This window comes from Antedon bifida, chromosome 6 (genome assembly GCF_963402885.1).
Source record: "Antedon bifida chromosome 6, ecAntBifi1.1, whole genome shotgun sequence".
Lineage (NCBI taxonomy): Eukaryota > Metazoa > Echinodermata > Crinoidea > Comatulida > Antedonidae > Antedon > Antedon bifida.
In genome coordinates, this window is record NC_136231.1 from 15,686,286 (window position 1) to 15,704,467 (window position 18,182).

Sequence of the window (18,182 nt, forward strand, 5' to 3'; positions counted from 1 at the left end):
AATTGCAAAATCTAAAGTTCAACAAAACAACAAAAGAGATGAAAATATATATACTGGTATATAAATAAGTAAAAAACCAGATATCAAAATATAAAAAATAATAACAATTAAAGAAATTTTAAGTTTTATAAACATATTTATTTAATATTTGAAATCAGAAAATTGTTTTGAAAGTATTTAAGTAATCAAAGTAGATCTTTGTTTGACCATTTTCATACACAAACAATATTAAAAATTCAGCAAGCTCAGTGTTTTACCACTAACAGCAGTATAAAACTGATTTATTATACTCTACTAATATTGGTAATCGTAAACATAGGAACAAAGTTTATTTTAATGTAGTTATATGCTACCTATAATGTTTATTATATAGGCCTATGTTTGTATCCGTTCTGTATTTGTATAATAACCTTCCTGTTATTGGCGAATTCTTTTTGCTGTTGGTTTGGGTTTTAGTTTTGAAATAAAATACAAATTTAAAAAAAAAATACAAATTTTTAAAAAATGTCTTCAGTTTATTAAACTACCAGAAATGTAACTTGCGCATATTATCAAATCTGAACAAACATAGTCACAAGAGACTGCACAAGGTCATGTGATCCACACAGTTTCTCTATGATAAGAGTTCAGAAAGATGAACACCTTACCTAGAGTTGGATCAAATAGGATTGTAGGGGATTAAGAAAGCTGGATAGCAGGTTCAAGTTTACCCTCTCTTCAAGCAATGTTGAACTGGCTTAAACAAGGCCAACAAAGATTTCACAAACAGATTGTCATACGATAGGTCAGACAGGAGTTATACATTTTAAGATGGCAAATCTCACATGACGATGATGTCCACAAAAGAAAGTGATAAATAAGCTTCCTAATCTTTAGTAGTGGCATACTTAATAGTGTTTTTGTGGGAGAAAGGTGAATTGAATCAGAAGAGAAAAACAACAAATTTTCAGAAAAAAAATCTATTTGCTTCGTCATAACAAATTAAAAAAAATTAGAACTGAAAGAAATTCTTTGTAGAATTCTTTAAAAAATGAAATTAAGCTTTTGCATACGATAGAAACAATTTCTACTTGGTTCAAGCATTAAGAAAGCATATTCATATGTTGAAAGTGGATATGAACATCTAAAGAACATTTATATTAATCCTGATAGATCAAAAAAAGAGAGGCAAATGAACTATGAATTAAGACAGGAACTAAGAACAAGGAAAGATAACGGTGAGATTGATCTTGTTATAAGAAGAGGTAAAATTGTGAAGCGGGATAGCGAACTGGCGTTTGATCGTTTTCGAGGCCCTAGTTCATCAGCATAAAGAATTTTCGAATACAGAATCTTTTTGTTTGGAAGAAAATTATTTTAACTTAGAAAGAAAAGTGAAACAAAAATTTATAAGAAGAAAAAAATGTACAGAGGACAAGAAAAAATTTAAAGCTTTTATAGAAGGATTAAAGCAGAATAAATCTAGTTTAAGAAACGATGACATTGTTGATTTTTATGAGAAGTCGTTGAAATTTCTTTACACAAATGCAGATGCCCTGAGAAATAAAATAGGTGAGTTACGTGATGTCACAAATCAAAGGAAACCTGATGTGGTTGCAATAACAGAAGTAAATAACAAAACTTGTACAGACATATTGGAAGTTGAGTTAAGCATCAAGGGATATACAAAATTTGATTCTGGCAGAAGTGGTAGAGGTGTGGTTATTTTTGCGAAGGAAGAGCTGAATGCCAGTATCTGTAACGAGTTACTGAATTTAAATTTTGTGGAAGCACTATGGATCAAAATTGAAACAAATAAAAGGCAACAACTATTATGCGGATGTATTTACAGAAGTCCTAACAGTATTGACGAAAATAATCAAGCGTTACTATCTGCTATCGACAAAGCAAGTGAACTAAATGGTATTTCTGATTTAATCATGTTAGGAGATTTCAATTTTCCTGAAATTGATTGGATTTCTTGGAGTACTAATAAAAATGAAACACATAAAAGTAATCGGTTTATAGAATGCCTTAGAGATAATTTTCTATGCCAGTGTATACAGCAACCAACACGATTTCGAGATGGTCAAACACCTAACATACTCGACTTAGTAATCACCATGGATGAAACCAAAATAAGTGATATTGAGATAGGTCCACCATTAGGAAAAAGCGACCACGTAACAATCTTGTTTTCATATGACTGTGTAACTAAAATACAAGAGAAAATGGAATACAAGCTAAATTTCAACAAGGGTGACTATATTAAAATGAAAGAATTGATTACTGAGGTGGACTACCAATTTGAAAATACAAATGTTGAAGAGGCCTGTGAAGCTTTAAATCAATCAATAAGAAATGCTGTTCAGATCTGTATTCCCAAGTCAAACATAAAAAAAGAAAATAAACCTATCTGGATGACTGGTGACGTTCAGAGGAAAATTAAAATGAAACACAATGCATGGAAAAAGTTTACAAGGTCTAGACAACAGAAAGATTATGACAGTTACAAAAAGGCAAGAAATATAGTAACAGGTGAAAAAAGGGCAGCAAAGATTGCACTTGAGCGGAAAATATGCAATGAAGTAAAAACTAATCCTAAAAGTTTCTGGAAATATGTAAGAGAGAAAACCAAAACATCTCAATCTATTGGATTGGTGAAGGATGGAAAGGGTAATATGGCTGATGACAATCAGCATAAAGCTGAAATTTTCAACGCATTTTTCACAAGTGTATTCACAAATGAAGACCTCGAGTCATTGCCAGAAGTTACACCAAGAGTTGACGTGGATGACCATTTGGATTCAATTGAAGTGACAAAGGAGGAAGTGCTTTCATGCCTTCAGCAGATTAACTCAAATAAATCAGCTGGACCAGACGACGTGCATCCAAGAGTACTGAAGGAACTTAAAGAAATTGTTGCAACTCCATTGACATCAATATACAACAAATCACTATCGACTGGACAGTTACCGGAGTGCTGGAAATGTGCCAATGTAGTACCAATTTTTAAGAAAGGGGACAAGACGGAGGTTGGAAACTACAGGCCAGTAAGTTTGACATCTGTCATATGTAAACTTTTGGAATCAATTGTGAGAGACAAAATTATACAGTTTTTAAATGATAGAAACCTTATTATAAAAGCACAGCATGGGTTTCGGAAAGGTAGATCTTGCGTCACACAATTGCTGGAGGTGATGGAAGAATGGACAAAATTGCTGGATGCAGGAGAAAACTTTGATGCTGTATATTTGGATTTCAGTAAGGCGTTCGATTCTATCCCCCACCAGAGATTAATAACAAAATTGGAAGCGTACGGAATAAAAGGAAACCTACTGAGATGGATACATCAATTTTTGACAGGGAGGAGACAAAGAGTTAGAGTGGCCGCAGCATTTTCTGAATGGTCTACGGTTAAAAGTGGAGTCCCTCAAGGCAGCGTATTAGGCCCTTTATTATTTATAATTTACATAAACGACCTACCTGATGCAGTTAAATCTAAAGTATGGATGTTTGCAGATGACACTAAGATGTTTAATGTAGTGCATGAAAACAGAAATGATACTGTTCAAAATGATCTCAAGGCATTATCCGATTGGTCTAAAAGATGGCAGCTGAAATTCAACATCAAAAAATGTAAAGTAATACATTATGGAAATTCAAATCCACAAATGCAATTCACTATGCCAACAGAGGAAGGTGACGAGGATCTGCCAAATGCCAATACTGAAAAGGACCTTGGAGTCACTTTTGATCAGTCTTTAAAATTTTCACTACAAACGAATGAAGCTGTAAATAAAGCAAATAGACTCATTGGACTGGTAAGGCGATCTTTTGCTTACATGGATAAGGATATGTTCCTGCCCCTTTATAAAAGTATAATTCGACCTCATCTGGAATACGCAAGCTGTATATGGTACCCTCTCCTAAAAGGTGATTTGGATAAGCTTGAAAGAGTGCAGCGTAGGGCCACTAAAATTGTCAAAAAGTTACAAGATAAATCTTACGATCAGAGATTAAAAGAGCTTGGACTACCTACACTGAATTACAGAAGAAGAAGAGCGGACATTATACAAGTGTTTAAAATTATCAAGGGCTTAGATGATATTGAAGCCGAAATCTTTTTTGATTTTAGAGAGGACAGTAGAACAAGGGGCCATAAATTCAAATTAAGAAAGCCAAGAGCCCGACTGAAAATCAGAAGCCACTCCTTTTCAAGTAGAATCGTCAACACATGGAACAATCTATACCACACTACAGTACAAGCAGAAAACATAAATGCATTCAAAGATCAACTAAACAATGACAGAGCAATGGGAGATAAATTTTGCTACCAATTCTAGTAAATACAGAAGAAATGGAGGGCGTTTAAAAGGCATTTGCCTTAATCATGAGCCCGAATATTCAAGTAAGATTCAAGTAAGATGATTTAACAAGTGTTAAATATGAAATATATATTATTTAAAGATTTGCACATCAAAGTAAAACTAGAAAAATAAGATTTGTGGTACATCATGGTTTCCAAAAAGGAAATAAAAAGTTAAGAATGTCTTGACATTAATAATGTAAATGTTCACCTGACATAGGTGGGTTGATGTTCATTACTATATAGATTAAGTATTGACCTTGTGAAATTGTGACTTTTTAGCTTCAATTTGTTTTGTCTTGTATTATTTTAACTTTCGCGCTGTGCCTATAGGCAGTTATAATTCAAGTGGACGGAAGCATCAGGAAAATGTATCACATGGAAGCTTATAGTTTACTAAGACTGAAAAAATGGGAAACTTGGACTTGGCATGTACAAACCTCAAAGTACGTCTGGGAGAAGAGTCTATGAGATGTATGCAGACAGTAGTCTGTAAGAAGTTTTCGTTTTGGCTGTTTCTTAAATTATTAAATAGAATTTAATAAAAAAAAAAGCATCATTTAATGAAGAACAATAATTAACAATCAACTGTTACATTAAAGATGTATTGTCCCCCTGAAAAAATATTTTTTTTATAATTTTTTTGTTGAATATGCCATTTTAATGGCACATAATAATTATCCACTTTGACCCAAAATTGGATCGAAAAAAATGTATTTACCTGAAAAAACTGTAATTTAAAGCAAAAAATGGTCAAATTGGCTGCCAGCCAAAGGTTTTTGGTGAAATTTAACCATTTATTTTGTCATTTTATAAGTGAAAACATTATTTTTTTCATTTTTGATTCAATTAATTTTTATTTTTTATGTTTTTGGGGGACAATACATCTTTAAAATTTGAGCGGCGGTGTTTGTCAAAATATCTTTTGTTTATAGTTTAGCTTTAATTTGTATAAATGTTTTAGCATGTAAATGTTGGCAATATTGAACCACAAATCAAATTCATTTATCAGATAAGATTGATTGACTTTGAACATGTGCTATTATTGATATTAGGATGTTGTGAATGAATGAAGGACGACGACATATATAAAATAGGAAGTTTGTTTAGGTGACATTGTTTGAATAGACTGATTGGTATATGTATATAAATGTATATCTATCTATCTATCGATGTCATGTTACTATAAATAGATATAAAGGATCTAGTAATTAAGATTTGTTAGTCATGAATTTACACAGGAGTTAAAAAAAATATGATTACAAAAAATATGTTACAACTTGAATAAACTTGAAGTTGTTAATCTTTCAAGAAGTTGTTAATCTTTCAAGAAGTTTGTTTTAGAAGGGAGGAGGTAAAAAAACAAATAATGTTTATAATAATCAAATAGTCACTATTTATCTTAAAAGTAATTAACTTTGTATATATATATATATATTCAAATTTATACTATAATACAGACTGACTGTACATTTGTTCATATACATATTTTTACTATTTCATGCTTATACACACATGAAGTAACTAAATTACCGAAATGGTCCTGGGAAGGCTTTAAACTACAATCTTGTGGTAGGTAACTTTTCTAGTATTTTATCATATTTTAAAAATTTATTTTTGGGAATCTGTATATCAGTAAATGTGATTGATAAATGATTGATAGATGGTCGGAACAATTTCCCTACTTTATTTTGACATTAATTTAATTTCTTTTTGACAAACTTTCATTTTCCAATCCAAGAGCTTTAACAATTACCTTTAGATTAATTTTAAAATAACAAATACTGAGATAACCTTACAATAATTGACAGAATTGTCAATAACGAAGAAGAACAGGAACAATTACAGTAGTAGAGTAACAAATAATAAAAATAAATGAAAATTGTGAATCATAAACTGAGTAACAAATATTAGAAATGGCAGTTTTTTAAAAATGGTGGCAAATCCTTAAGGAATTACAAATTACAAGTATGGAAGGACCTGAAAGGAATCGGGTGCAAATTATCAGTGTTATTTAACCTTTCACTAGCTTTTTGTGCATTTGCCAAACATCAGGCTGCACAGAAAAACAGCTGATTCAAGGTCAGAAATTGAGCAGAGATTCAATTCAAATAAAAGAAAAATCAAGAAATGTAATACTATAAAAACAATGTGATGAATTTGTGCAAAGAACACTTTGATAGGACATCTGTGTTATATTTAATGGTAATTGGTTGATAATGTTGGCAGGATTCAGAAGCAGAGTTTACACACGCCGAATTACACAACTCTGTTGTATGCAGGCATAAACTGATTTGAATCATGTCCAAGTTACATCTGCAGTATATCGTATATGACGACTGTGTCCAAGTTACCGTGTAAATCTAAGTATTTATCCAATATTAACTCTGGTAGGTTCCAGAATATAATGCTAAACAAGCTTCTCATCAGGGTATATCAAATGTTTTTGACCTTTTTTGATTGCGTTTTAACAAACAAAACAAGCTAAACCTCAACTCCGATAGAGAAAAGAGCGTGTCAGCATAGCTATATAGGTCTCTGTAACAAGACTTTAAAATATTAAACAAAATGATTTTTTAGAGTTTTAAGAATTCCATCTATACTTCAAGTTAACATCTTCAGCTCTCTCTACACTATCAAACTAGTATTGACAAAAAAAGTGTGATGTGCTCAAATATGGTAGAGATATGGCCGAATATGGTAGTGATATGAAATCATCATGTCCACATATGGGCACATCACATTATTTTGTCACATAAAATTTTATAGTGTAGACAGAGCTTAAAAGAAGAAAGATTTACTTGAAAATATTACAGAGATCTGGAGGTGCCTCACCCTAAATTTAACAACAGTGGGTTATAACCACAGAGGTCTAAATCTCACAAACAGGAACATCACTATTGCACTTATAATTTTGTTGATATAATATCTAGCAAAAATAATTATACATCATAAAATCAGTGCTCTAATAAAAAAAAACTGTTTTAGTAATTATAATGAAAGAGTAATGAGTACAGTGAATATAGTCAGTGAGTGTTATCTCATAGTCATTAAGGGATTAACGGTGGGAAGGGGAAATATAATTTATATCCGAGATTTTAAAATTAATCACACTTCACTTGGTTTTCTATGTGTTTTCATTTAAATATGATGACATTAAATTTTGCAATAAATGATTTGAATTTAAACTTTCCTCAGGCAACTTTTTGTTGTAAAGTCCAGTCAGTTCTTATATGCTCTTTACAACTCTCCACCTTGTGATGGCAATAACAACTTTTCATAGCATACTTATAATATTGAATTAAACGATATACAGTCAACTCTCTTGATACCAGACTCTCTGAAAACCGGAAACTCTCCAAAACACAGGGTTTTCTTGAGGTCCAAAATGTCCCAAATTCATTTTTACCATTAGAAACACATTCAAATACCAGACTTTCCAGAAAACCAGACATATTAGGCCAGCCCAAAGGTGTCCGGTATTGGTAGATTTGACTGTATATGAATCTACAAACAACCTCGGATCACTTCAAAATTAGCTTAACTTATTATAATCAAATAATAATTTAATGACAGTATGTCATCTTACCAAGTATATCTTGTTTACTGGGATGCACAATCTGCAATCCCTTCAGATGGTCTCCTATACCAGATAATCTCAATGGATTCAGTCCAGTATCAATGTCCAAACGAATAATCTGACCATGAACTTCATCAGTGAACCACACATGGTCACCAAATTGTGCAACAGACCATGGCTGGTATACACCACTTGATGCAATGATGCTACGTCCCGTCCCATCTAAGTTTGCCATCTCAACTGTCTCACGTCCTTTTAAAACATTAAAAAAAATACAAAATTACATCTATTCAAATAAATGACCGTTTACAAAACCGAATGTCACTGTTTTTTTATAAAGCATAAAGTAGAATTCTTATAAAATCAGTTTATGTCTGCAAGGTCTTGTTTACCCTGCAAATTTGCGGATAAACAGCATCTTCAAAAGCTTGACAAAATCTAGACAGACAGCCATTAACAATTGTTTGAGAATGAGTAACAATGGAGTTTACCAGAAACGTTGCCGCTGAAACTTCAAGTTTCCTAAACGCACCCTAAGGCGCACTCTCTAGCTTAATACAGCACCTCTTTTCAACTGTACCTGAATCAACCCACACTAGTTTCTGACGTTGGAAATCGATGGTAAGGCTAGAAGGCCAAACTAACGTATCACCAACTACAGTCACCCTCTCATGATCAAACAGCTGAGCCACTTCTATCTTAGGTCTCGTTCCCCAATCTGTCCAGTACACAAGGCTTCAAACAGAACAATAAGATATATAGTTAATTCCAAAAGATTTGTTATTTAGATTGTTGTTCTTATATATTTCCATAATACATTTCTAAGGTTATATTTGTTATTTATGTTGCCTCTGAGTGAAATATTTTTAATTTTAAAAAAAACGAACAAAAAAACAGTAAGACAGTTAAAATTCATAAAGAAAAAGTTGTACATAAAAATATAATGTATGCATAATATATACAATTTCTTTAACATTTTTATAGGTTTATTCGAATAATTGTATTTTATTTTTTTTGGAAAAATGAATGAATAAAATTTAATAATCAAATTCATTATGTTTATTACATATTGAATTTTTTTTTTAATATTGTAGTTATCAATAAAAATATAATTTTCATTATCAATTTCAGTATTTAATCAAATTTCTTGTCTACACAATTGACAGCATCATAATTGTTAAGCTAGTATATATTTGGCAGGTAGGGGCCTGCGGAAATGTATATTAATATTTAAATATGATTTGAATGATTAGATTAACTAACATATTATATATCTAATCACAGTAGAATAATGTAGGATCTTAGCTTGTGACAAAATAAGGTCACACAGTGAGCGAGGAAGCCGTTCTGAGATGAAATTCAAAATTAGCATCAAGGTCAAAGGGTAAAACATTGAATCATAATGATGCAACAACATTTGTCATGATTGTGCTGTCACTTTGTCAGCAATATTCCCAAAGGAAAACAAACATTTCTAAAGTTCTGTCTACATTATCAAACTTGTTTGACAAAAAAAAGTGTGATGTGCCCAAATATGGTAGTGATATGCCCAAATATGGTAGTGATATGCCCAAATATGGTAGTGATTTGACATCATCATTTCCATGTATGCATATACATCACATTTTTTTGTCACATAAAATTTAATAGTGTAGAGCTTTAGAAAAGAATATGTCCACTTTGAACTTATGATCTTGAACACCTTATACAATTAAATTTCATGTCCAAAATGTTTGACGGCAGATGCCAATCGTGATCCCACAGGCACTACAGATGATCTTATGGGAACTGCAGATGATCCCATGGGCTGTGGGACAGTTACCTTAGGGAAGTTAGTGTTAGACACAGTTATTCATTTATAATTAAGTTAATTAATGAGGCTGCATGCAAGTTTACAGGAGTTGTCAAATGGATAGTTTTTTTTTACATACATTTTTACATTTACATATTGGCAATAAAGTTGAATGGTAGGTAGTATGGTTAAGAAGCAATACCAGAGTTCAAGCATTGATTAGTCACACTATTCCACTCTCATGTTTACATCTTTACACATTTAATTACAGTATTTGTAATATCATGAGTTGGTTTAAAGTTCCCGCTTCTGCTTTTCCAAAATATATGAAATATAAAATTAATAAGTAGAGGTTACTTTGATTAAACCTTGTCATGAGAAGATTACATATCGAGTAAGTGCCCCCTCTGTGGGTAGGGTTAATATTTAATTAAATTCAATAGGAATGACCTTTTTGATTATTCTATCTAAATAGAAAACAAAGACAAATAATATGAAATTATGATTTAAACATCCTAAAAATGTCAGAAAGATGCCTTTGAGTAGGAAGCTCCGTGATTCAGAGAAAAATCATACCTCAGATGTTTGTAAAACTAATTCTGTAATGATTTTTAAAATAATAATGATAAAAATCATACCTCACATACTGTAGTTGTAAAGCTGTAACTCTATGATTATTAAGATAACAGAACACTAACATAGAGTATGTTGATTGAGAATGAATGCAATAATAAATACAAATTAAAATAATTGTTACAAAGGAGATATTGAATGTCATCTTCTATATAGGATTACTAATTATTAAAATTTAGAATAATTTATGATCGTTATTTAAATTGAAACTGTAAGATAAATTATTTGATGGTAAATATAAAGGTAGTTCCAGACAGGTACATTTCTAGGCACTAATAATACATTAAGTCACTGTCAGTTCTACAGACAAATTTTGAAGTATTACTGTTGGGAATAAGAAGTTAGGCTAAGGGGCAAAATTCTGAACTTCTAACCCCATTTGTGACCACTGAATCACTTTTACTAACAACTCATTTAATGTCTCAAGAATCATGATGTTATGTGATGTAACTATTCTGGGTATGAGAAAGTTTAGACGGATATGATTTTGTAACACACTAAGGTCAGGTAAAACATGAAATGTATGAAAATGTTTAGAAATTAGCATGTCTGATTCATTTGACCCAGTAGCCTATTTTTCACAAATTATTTTGGGGGCTAAACAATTATGAACCAATAAAAACCAGTATATTTTAATATCTAAGGTAAACATTTGCTGTCCCATCAGAGTTTAATTTTAAAACATTAAACATTCATTTAGAAAAAAATGAAAACATGACAAAAACACATTGACCTAAAATCCTAAATAAAATAATTAAATTTGCTTTCATTGAGAAAAACAGTAAACAGAAACAACAGAAAAATTTAAAAAAAGGTACACTATTCAGATTTACTATTAGATTTAAAAAAAAATTGTATCAACCGTCTTTAGAGAGGATCAAACCGTGCAGGTAAATTTAACTGATATTAAGAGGTCCTCTGTCAATTGAAATAAAATACATATGAAACAATTAAAAAGCATGACAAAACAAAATATAAAGAGCGCCAAAACTTATACAATATTTATTAGTTTAGGTAGGAGCAGAGACCACAAATTTTACGATCACCAAAATGTATTCATCAAACTAATATCAATAAAAACATAATTAGCATAAAGTGAAATAGCTAATTGAATTTTTAATTGACCATGTAACACTAAACTATTGACTTTTGAATGGCTTGTTATGTTGTACAATTTGATTATCAACATGTATCTAATTAGGATATGAGGGGAGTGACATCAAACCCTTTTCCTTGAGCTATCTATTATGAATGCTATAATCATTGTTCCCCCTTCTGCCCAGGATCAGGATGTGCTCTTAGAACTTATCAAGGTTAATTATGATTTGATTAAACTAAAGGTTTTAGATTCTTTGATTTGTGATCTAGTTGTCAAAATGATATAATATATTGATGAGAAAGTACTATAAATCTATGAAAACCTTTTAGATTATTGTTCGGTTAAAGCAGAAGAAAATACTAATCATATTTAAATAATAGTATGAATAATTTATAAAACGATGCTATCAAATAAAATAATAAGAAATATAAATTTTAAAATGAAGAGCTATAGATAGAAAATGAGTTTTTATAAAATGTTACAGGATTGCAGGACATGACACCAAATACAACAATTTAACACAGCTCAACAAAAGGTTATGTGCCTATAGCTCCCTACTCCGCAACTATGTTAAATTTTGAAATTATGATTGTTTTAAATTTTTTACACACCAATAATTTGCATTAACATCTGCTTCATTGTAATTTTAAAAGTGTAAAAATCCGATTATTTTTTTATTTCAAAGCTTGTTTAAAAAAATTAAATAAAAGCGTATACTTAATGGGCTATACAGTTAATTGGACATACTGATTACAAGATAAAGTTAGAATTTGCAGCCGTAGCTTTTGATCTATTTCTGTTTGCTGATGATATACAACAACAAATTACTTTTTTAAAAAGGGATGATAAAATAGGCAAGTGGATTGCAAGGAAGTGACCTAATTCCATGTATGTATTTAATACAGTTGCACAAACAACTTCAAAACAACCTACTACTTCTAATTCCTAATATGTTTACCAACCGTAAAAACAGTACCATACAAAACATTAAAGTTATAAAAGTAAGGAAAATAATAGAGGGCAGCAGACTAATTTGAGGCCTGGATATTTCTGAGTTTATTAATTTTTAAAATAAAAAAACGGCAATAGACTTACTTAAGTGCTGGATGAATAGCAATACCTCTTGGTTTCACAATCCCATTACCAGCTATCACATTCATTCTGTCACCCGACAAAGAACTGCAAGCTACCCACACTTTCCTATATAAACACAATTACAATTGAAGTTAAAGCTCAGGTACAGGCATAAATTTTAAATATAATATCTGGTTAATAGTACAGTACATAGTAGTAGTACATAAATCAAATATTTGTAACAGAAATCAAGACGAAAAAACATGAATATCCCTTAAAATGGTCAAATATAAAATTTGGGAAAATTCTGCTATAAAAACCAGGAAGACTTTTTTTCAGTAGTTAGGTAGTTTAACCTATAATAACATGTCTGGTGACTCCCGAGAAGGTGAAAAAAGATGGTGGATATAATGGTGGATAATTTTTGCTATAGCATGAAAGTAAAACTCTGAAGTTGAATAAAAATAGCAGAAACGTAAAATTCAAGTTATATTATCTATTGTGTACAAAAGAATAGAGATTTTACTGTGTAATTTGAACTATCCCGCCACTGATAAGAAAGTGCTTATTTTCAAGAAGCTCATCCAAATCCCAAAAATTATGAAAGACAGGGGAAGCTATAGATCGATAATTATTGGAATGTATGATCAATAGAAATGTTTTGCCCGCACCTGGCCTTTAAATTTCCGTCAATCACTGACAAAAAATAATCTAAGGAATTAAAAAAAATTGGCCCAGAATTAAAATAAGAAACAATACTCCTGCCAGTTGTTTTGATTAATTTCATCACATATTTTTTTAGTTGAATACACACATGATTACTAACACTTCTGTCTTTAGCTGTCTTAACAGAGTAAGCGCCAAACTGAATAAAATGACAAATTGAAAGTGAATTCATTTTACCACAGAACAAGCCTGTGAACAATCTTCATGTTAAATAAAATCCACATGAAAATAAAAAAACAAGTGAAGCAAGCACTTGCATTCAAGACAGCCGATATCTTAGTTATAAAATAATAAAACTGCAATCTACCCAGAATCTGTCCAACACAATTTGCGATGCATCCAATCAATGGCCAGTCCTTCTACAATTTCAATGTCTCTCTCTACAATAACTCGACGATCTGTACCATCAAGTTTTACTCTCTCTATTCTTTTCATTGATGTATCAGCAAAGAATATCGTATCATCCCCCGGATTGTAGTCTAATGATAAGACATTGATATTGCTGTCGTTGACAATAGTTTGAAAGTTGCGACCATTGAAGTTTACACGGTGAATACTATTGGTGTTAGAGTAGATGATGTACGGACTGGTCACGGTAGAGCTTGAAACTTCTGTATCACAACTCAAGTTTAATGTACAATTGTATCCAGCTGTAAAAACATTTTTATGGTTGATAAAAATTAAAGTTTACCTCTACCATATCTCAAAAAGAAATCATGATGGTGGTGTGTTAGGTTACTCTAGATTTTGGGGCAGGATTCATGGAATGTACCATTGCCTGATAGATGTGTTCAATGAATTGTTATGTATTAGAATTGTAGTGCTCTTCTTGGAAAAATACTGTCAGTCTATCCAGGTAAGCTAGGCATAAAATTTTGTATACATTTTTCTTCAAACTAACAAACCTAGAGGGTCTGAGAATGGTTGCTGAAGACGATGCATGACTTGCAAACAGACTGGATTGACCGTTATTTCGGTTACACTGAGATAAACATTTACACGTTGACCTGTGTACTTATCGGCACGTTGAATTTGAGATGTATTGTGTTCTGTCCATAATATCTGATCTGCAACAACTGCCAGGGAAATCGGCTCATTACTGTGAAAATATATAGTTTAATTTAAAGAAATATTGTTCCTTAAAAACATGAATGAAGATCAGTAAAATCATAATTTGAATAGGCCATTTTGCAATTTAAAAAAAGTTATTCATTCATTTCATAAACATTTATATCTATTAATGGTGTATAGAAAATAACAAATTAAATAAAGAAGAAATATACCATTAATTCACTTTCAATGTGACATTAAAATGGAATATTCAACAAAACAATTAAAAACGATAATTTTTTTTTAGAGGGACAAAATATTTTTAAAAGTAAAAAAAAAAAATTTAAATAATTAAACATACTTTAAGCCATTTGCAACAGTTCGTCGACTTGAACCATCTAAATTTGCTGATTCAATCTTCCGTGTTGTGTTGTCCATCCAGTACAATGTCTTGTCCACTACATCAATAGCCATGCTAACTGGACGTAGGAGGTCACCCTCAACTATGACCCTTGGGTTCGACCCATCAAGTGTAGCTGACTGGATACGAGGTTTATCACCCCATTCAATCCAATAGATACTCCTAAAAATAATCATAAACTAAGAATAATAATAATAGCAGAAGTTGTTATAACAATTCAAAATGAAGATTGGCGGGCAAGAAGGGAAAATAATCGATGGAACAAAACAAATGACAAAATGGCAAGAACCGCTACAAAAAACATACAAAGATGTAGATGGAGAGTTGATGACGTCACAACATGTACACAGGCATTACAAGAACAGTAAAGCACAGCCAAGAACATAAACAATTCTGAGTTCTAAAAGAGAGGATGAGGAAATCATGAAAGAATGGTGTCAGATATATTATAATATGCAGATATTATGTATGGTGCCCTCTACAGTTGACAAACTTTAGGCATCACTAATTCAACCTAGAGGCCATGAGAGGAACATCAGAGCAAGAATTAGGAAGGACAAAGCTTAAGTTGTTATGTGAAGTAGTAGGTTATATAAACAAAGTTAAGTGGAAATTGAAAATAACATTGGAAATGACAATGATGACAAGTGTATTACATTGTGAAGCTTGTTTTAACAAGAGTTTATAAATGCCATTAGGTTGTCCTTAACCTAAATGACTTTTTGTTGTTGGGTAGATCATGGCTGGTGTGCCAACGAAATCTCTAAGTAAGCAGCCAGAACATGCTGGCACCAAAGAACCATGACACCATCAAATTTAGTCAAATGTTCATGAAAACAAAAGCATATAAATTTAACTGTGTGCGAAAGCACCACAAATTGTCACAGAATCCTTTGTTTATTATATAAAGGTACAGTTTCAAAGGACCGGAGTGTACCCTGCAAATTTGCTTGGTCAAATCCATCCTCCACAACCTGACTAAATTCAGACGGAGAGAAAAATATTAAATAACAGATGATTAATGAGTTATACGACTTTAACATGAAGGGCAACATATTTGACATTATAAGTACCGTAACTTCACATTTGTATTTTTTAATAAGCAATATATAAATTACAGTTGATTTATGTTTTAAAAAAAGGTCTCAGTAGTTACCAATATGTAATTAATTAATAAGATTCAATTAATTAGAAAGTAATAAATTGATTTATTTGAAGGTTAAATGTTGTCAACTAATTCAAAATCTTTAAACAGGTAATGGTACTAGTAGACACAAGTTTCTTTGTTCTGTAAACATTCTTATATCTAAGAAACCTAGTATATTTATTTAGTTTTTTAAATTTGTTGCTCTTATTTTATTGTATGTAAAACAGAAATCATAAAAAACCCAAACCAAAGGAATTAGAAAGAATTTAAATATACCAAAAATTGATTGAGGGTAAATACAAGTACCCAAGATATAGTACCCAAAATATAGTACCTGTACAGTATTATTAATATGACTGACATTTCTATAGATAACCAAAGGAAAAATAATTGAGACATCACATCATGACATGGTCGACAAACAAAAGCAAAAGTGAACCTATAATAATAGCACACTATCGGTCATCTACCAGTACATTGTATAACATTGTTATGATTTTGAGGGTCTCTGTAGTAATGAAATACAACATTCCTTTTTTATTTATCAATAGAGAAACTGACTTTTTTTAAACTACGAGAAACAATAAGGCACCAATACAATCATAATATTGACTTATTTTTGGTTTTACAATTTTTGAATGGTACAGTGGGTGTACAAGCCCAAGGGAATGTTTAAGATGAAGACAAATAGGTTTTTAACAGGTCGTGCAAAGGTTAAAAGGAGTTTAATTTTGTGGATAAGGAGTGGACAATTTGGAGGTATAATTTACCTTAGGTCCTACCCAAATCATTGTTAAAGAATTGATGATTATTTCTAGATGTCCAGAAACTTAAAAGGTTATTCCTAATTTTATACTAATTACATATAATTATGACAGACACATGTCAGCCTAAAGATTATATCTACAAAGAATGTTGTTCTACTGTGGATATACAGTCAACTCATTAAATATAATAAAGATTCCTAAATGCTTGAGGCAAGGAGAAATGACATCACTGGAAAATGTGATAATTACAGTACCAGTATACAGTAGAACCAGTCAATTGTTATTAGCCTAAATCATGGATGCCTAAATCATTGTATTTTGTAAAATGATATTTGTACACTTAACTATTGTACCAAATACATTTAAAAAGATGATCTTTAGATTATTTCATTTCAATATTTTTTTTAAGGTAAACATTTATGTATATAGTTTTTGTGTTTTGGTTACCCAATTAAAAATTTATAATGATTAGCATCAAAATTGTGTATTTTCCTTTTCTTTTATACATTTAAAGTAAAGTAAATAGTATAACTTACTTTTCAACTACGAACGTAAAGTATAGTAGTCTATATCATATTTTCTTGTATACACTTAATTTAAAAAAAAACTTTGTTTGTTTGTATATTGATCTTTTTTAATAACAAAAATGTTAGTTTCACACTCCATCATTCAAAATTTAAAGCTTGACAGAAAAACCTATTTCAGTCTTAAGCTCTGTCTACACTATCAAACTAGTTTGACAAAAAAGTGTGAAATATGGTAGTGATATGCCCAAATATGGTAGTGATATGACATCCTCATGTCCATATATGGGCACATCAATTTTGTTTTGTCACATAAAGTTTGATAGTGTAGAAAGATCTTTAAGCTACATTCACACTTGAATTGAAGACGGCGTCATTTTGTTAAACAATGGAAAAACAAAGAATTGAACAGCACTGTTTTCTGAATGTAGCTTTAGTATGTTCTTACACGACATAGCTTAAAAATACTAAACTGAAAACACAACAGATTGACAAGAAAAATTGGGGAAAGGGGAGAAAAGTTCACTAAAAGTTTGGATTTAAAGTGAAACTGTCATTTTAATTTGAAGATCGATTGCAGAAAAAATAAATCATCTTATGAATAAATGTACTTGGCTCATGAAATAAATAATATTTTAATATTTATCAAGTATTACTTCCACAAACCCTTGTTGAAGCCAACAAGTTCTAAATTGTTTTGACACTGATGGATGGGAACGAAAACACAAGGGTGTAACAATAGAAAGAGCAATGTAACGCAAGACTTGCTAAACCTAATTGTGTTGACTGTAGTTACATAAAATAGCAATACACACTATCTTGATTTATGTTGACTGTAAAGACACTAACAGAAACTTTATTCACTTGATACCGAGTAGTCATGCATTATGAATAGGATGACCTCAAACGCAAGTCAAGCTTGCATTACACTGAGTACAGAAACCAATTGTATATATTGGTATATTCTTCGGACGCCTGTCTGTCACATTTTAAGGGTTTATGCCACCCAGCAATAAAAGCA

The 18,182-nt window shown here is 31.2% G+C and overlaps 1 protein-coding gene across 2 annotated transcripts in view; it reads right to left on the reverse strand.

Moving 5' to 3' along the window:
* The window catches only part of LOC144845364 (low-density lipoprotein receptor-related protein 5-like), a 63,427-nt gene that overhangs the window by 23,333 nt on the left and 21,912 nt on the right, over positions 1-18,182 (reverse strand). For both annotated transcript variants that reach the window (XM_078702640.1, XM_078702639.1), the window contains exons 6-11: positions 14,664-14,885; positions 14,158-14,351; positions 13,560-13,902; positions 12,548-12,652; positions 8,509-8,663; positions 7,938-8,180 (exon numbers count right to left, since the gene is read on the reverse strand). In XM_078702640.1, coding sequence (XP_078558766.1) covers positions 7,938-8,180; positions 8,509-8,663; positions 12,548-12,652; positions 13,560-13,902; positions 14,158-14,351; positions 14,664-14,885 — 1,262 coding nt within the window. The remainder of the gene's footprint in view (positions 1-7,937; positions 8,181-8,508; positions 8,664-12,547; positions 12,653-13,559; positions 13,903-14,157; positions 14,352-14,663; positions 14,886-18,182) is intronic.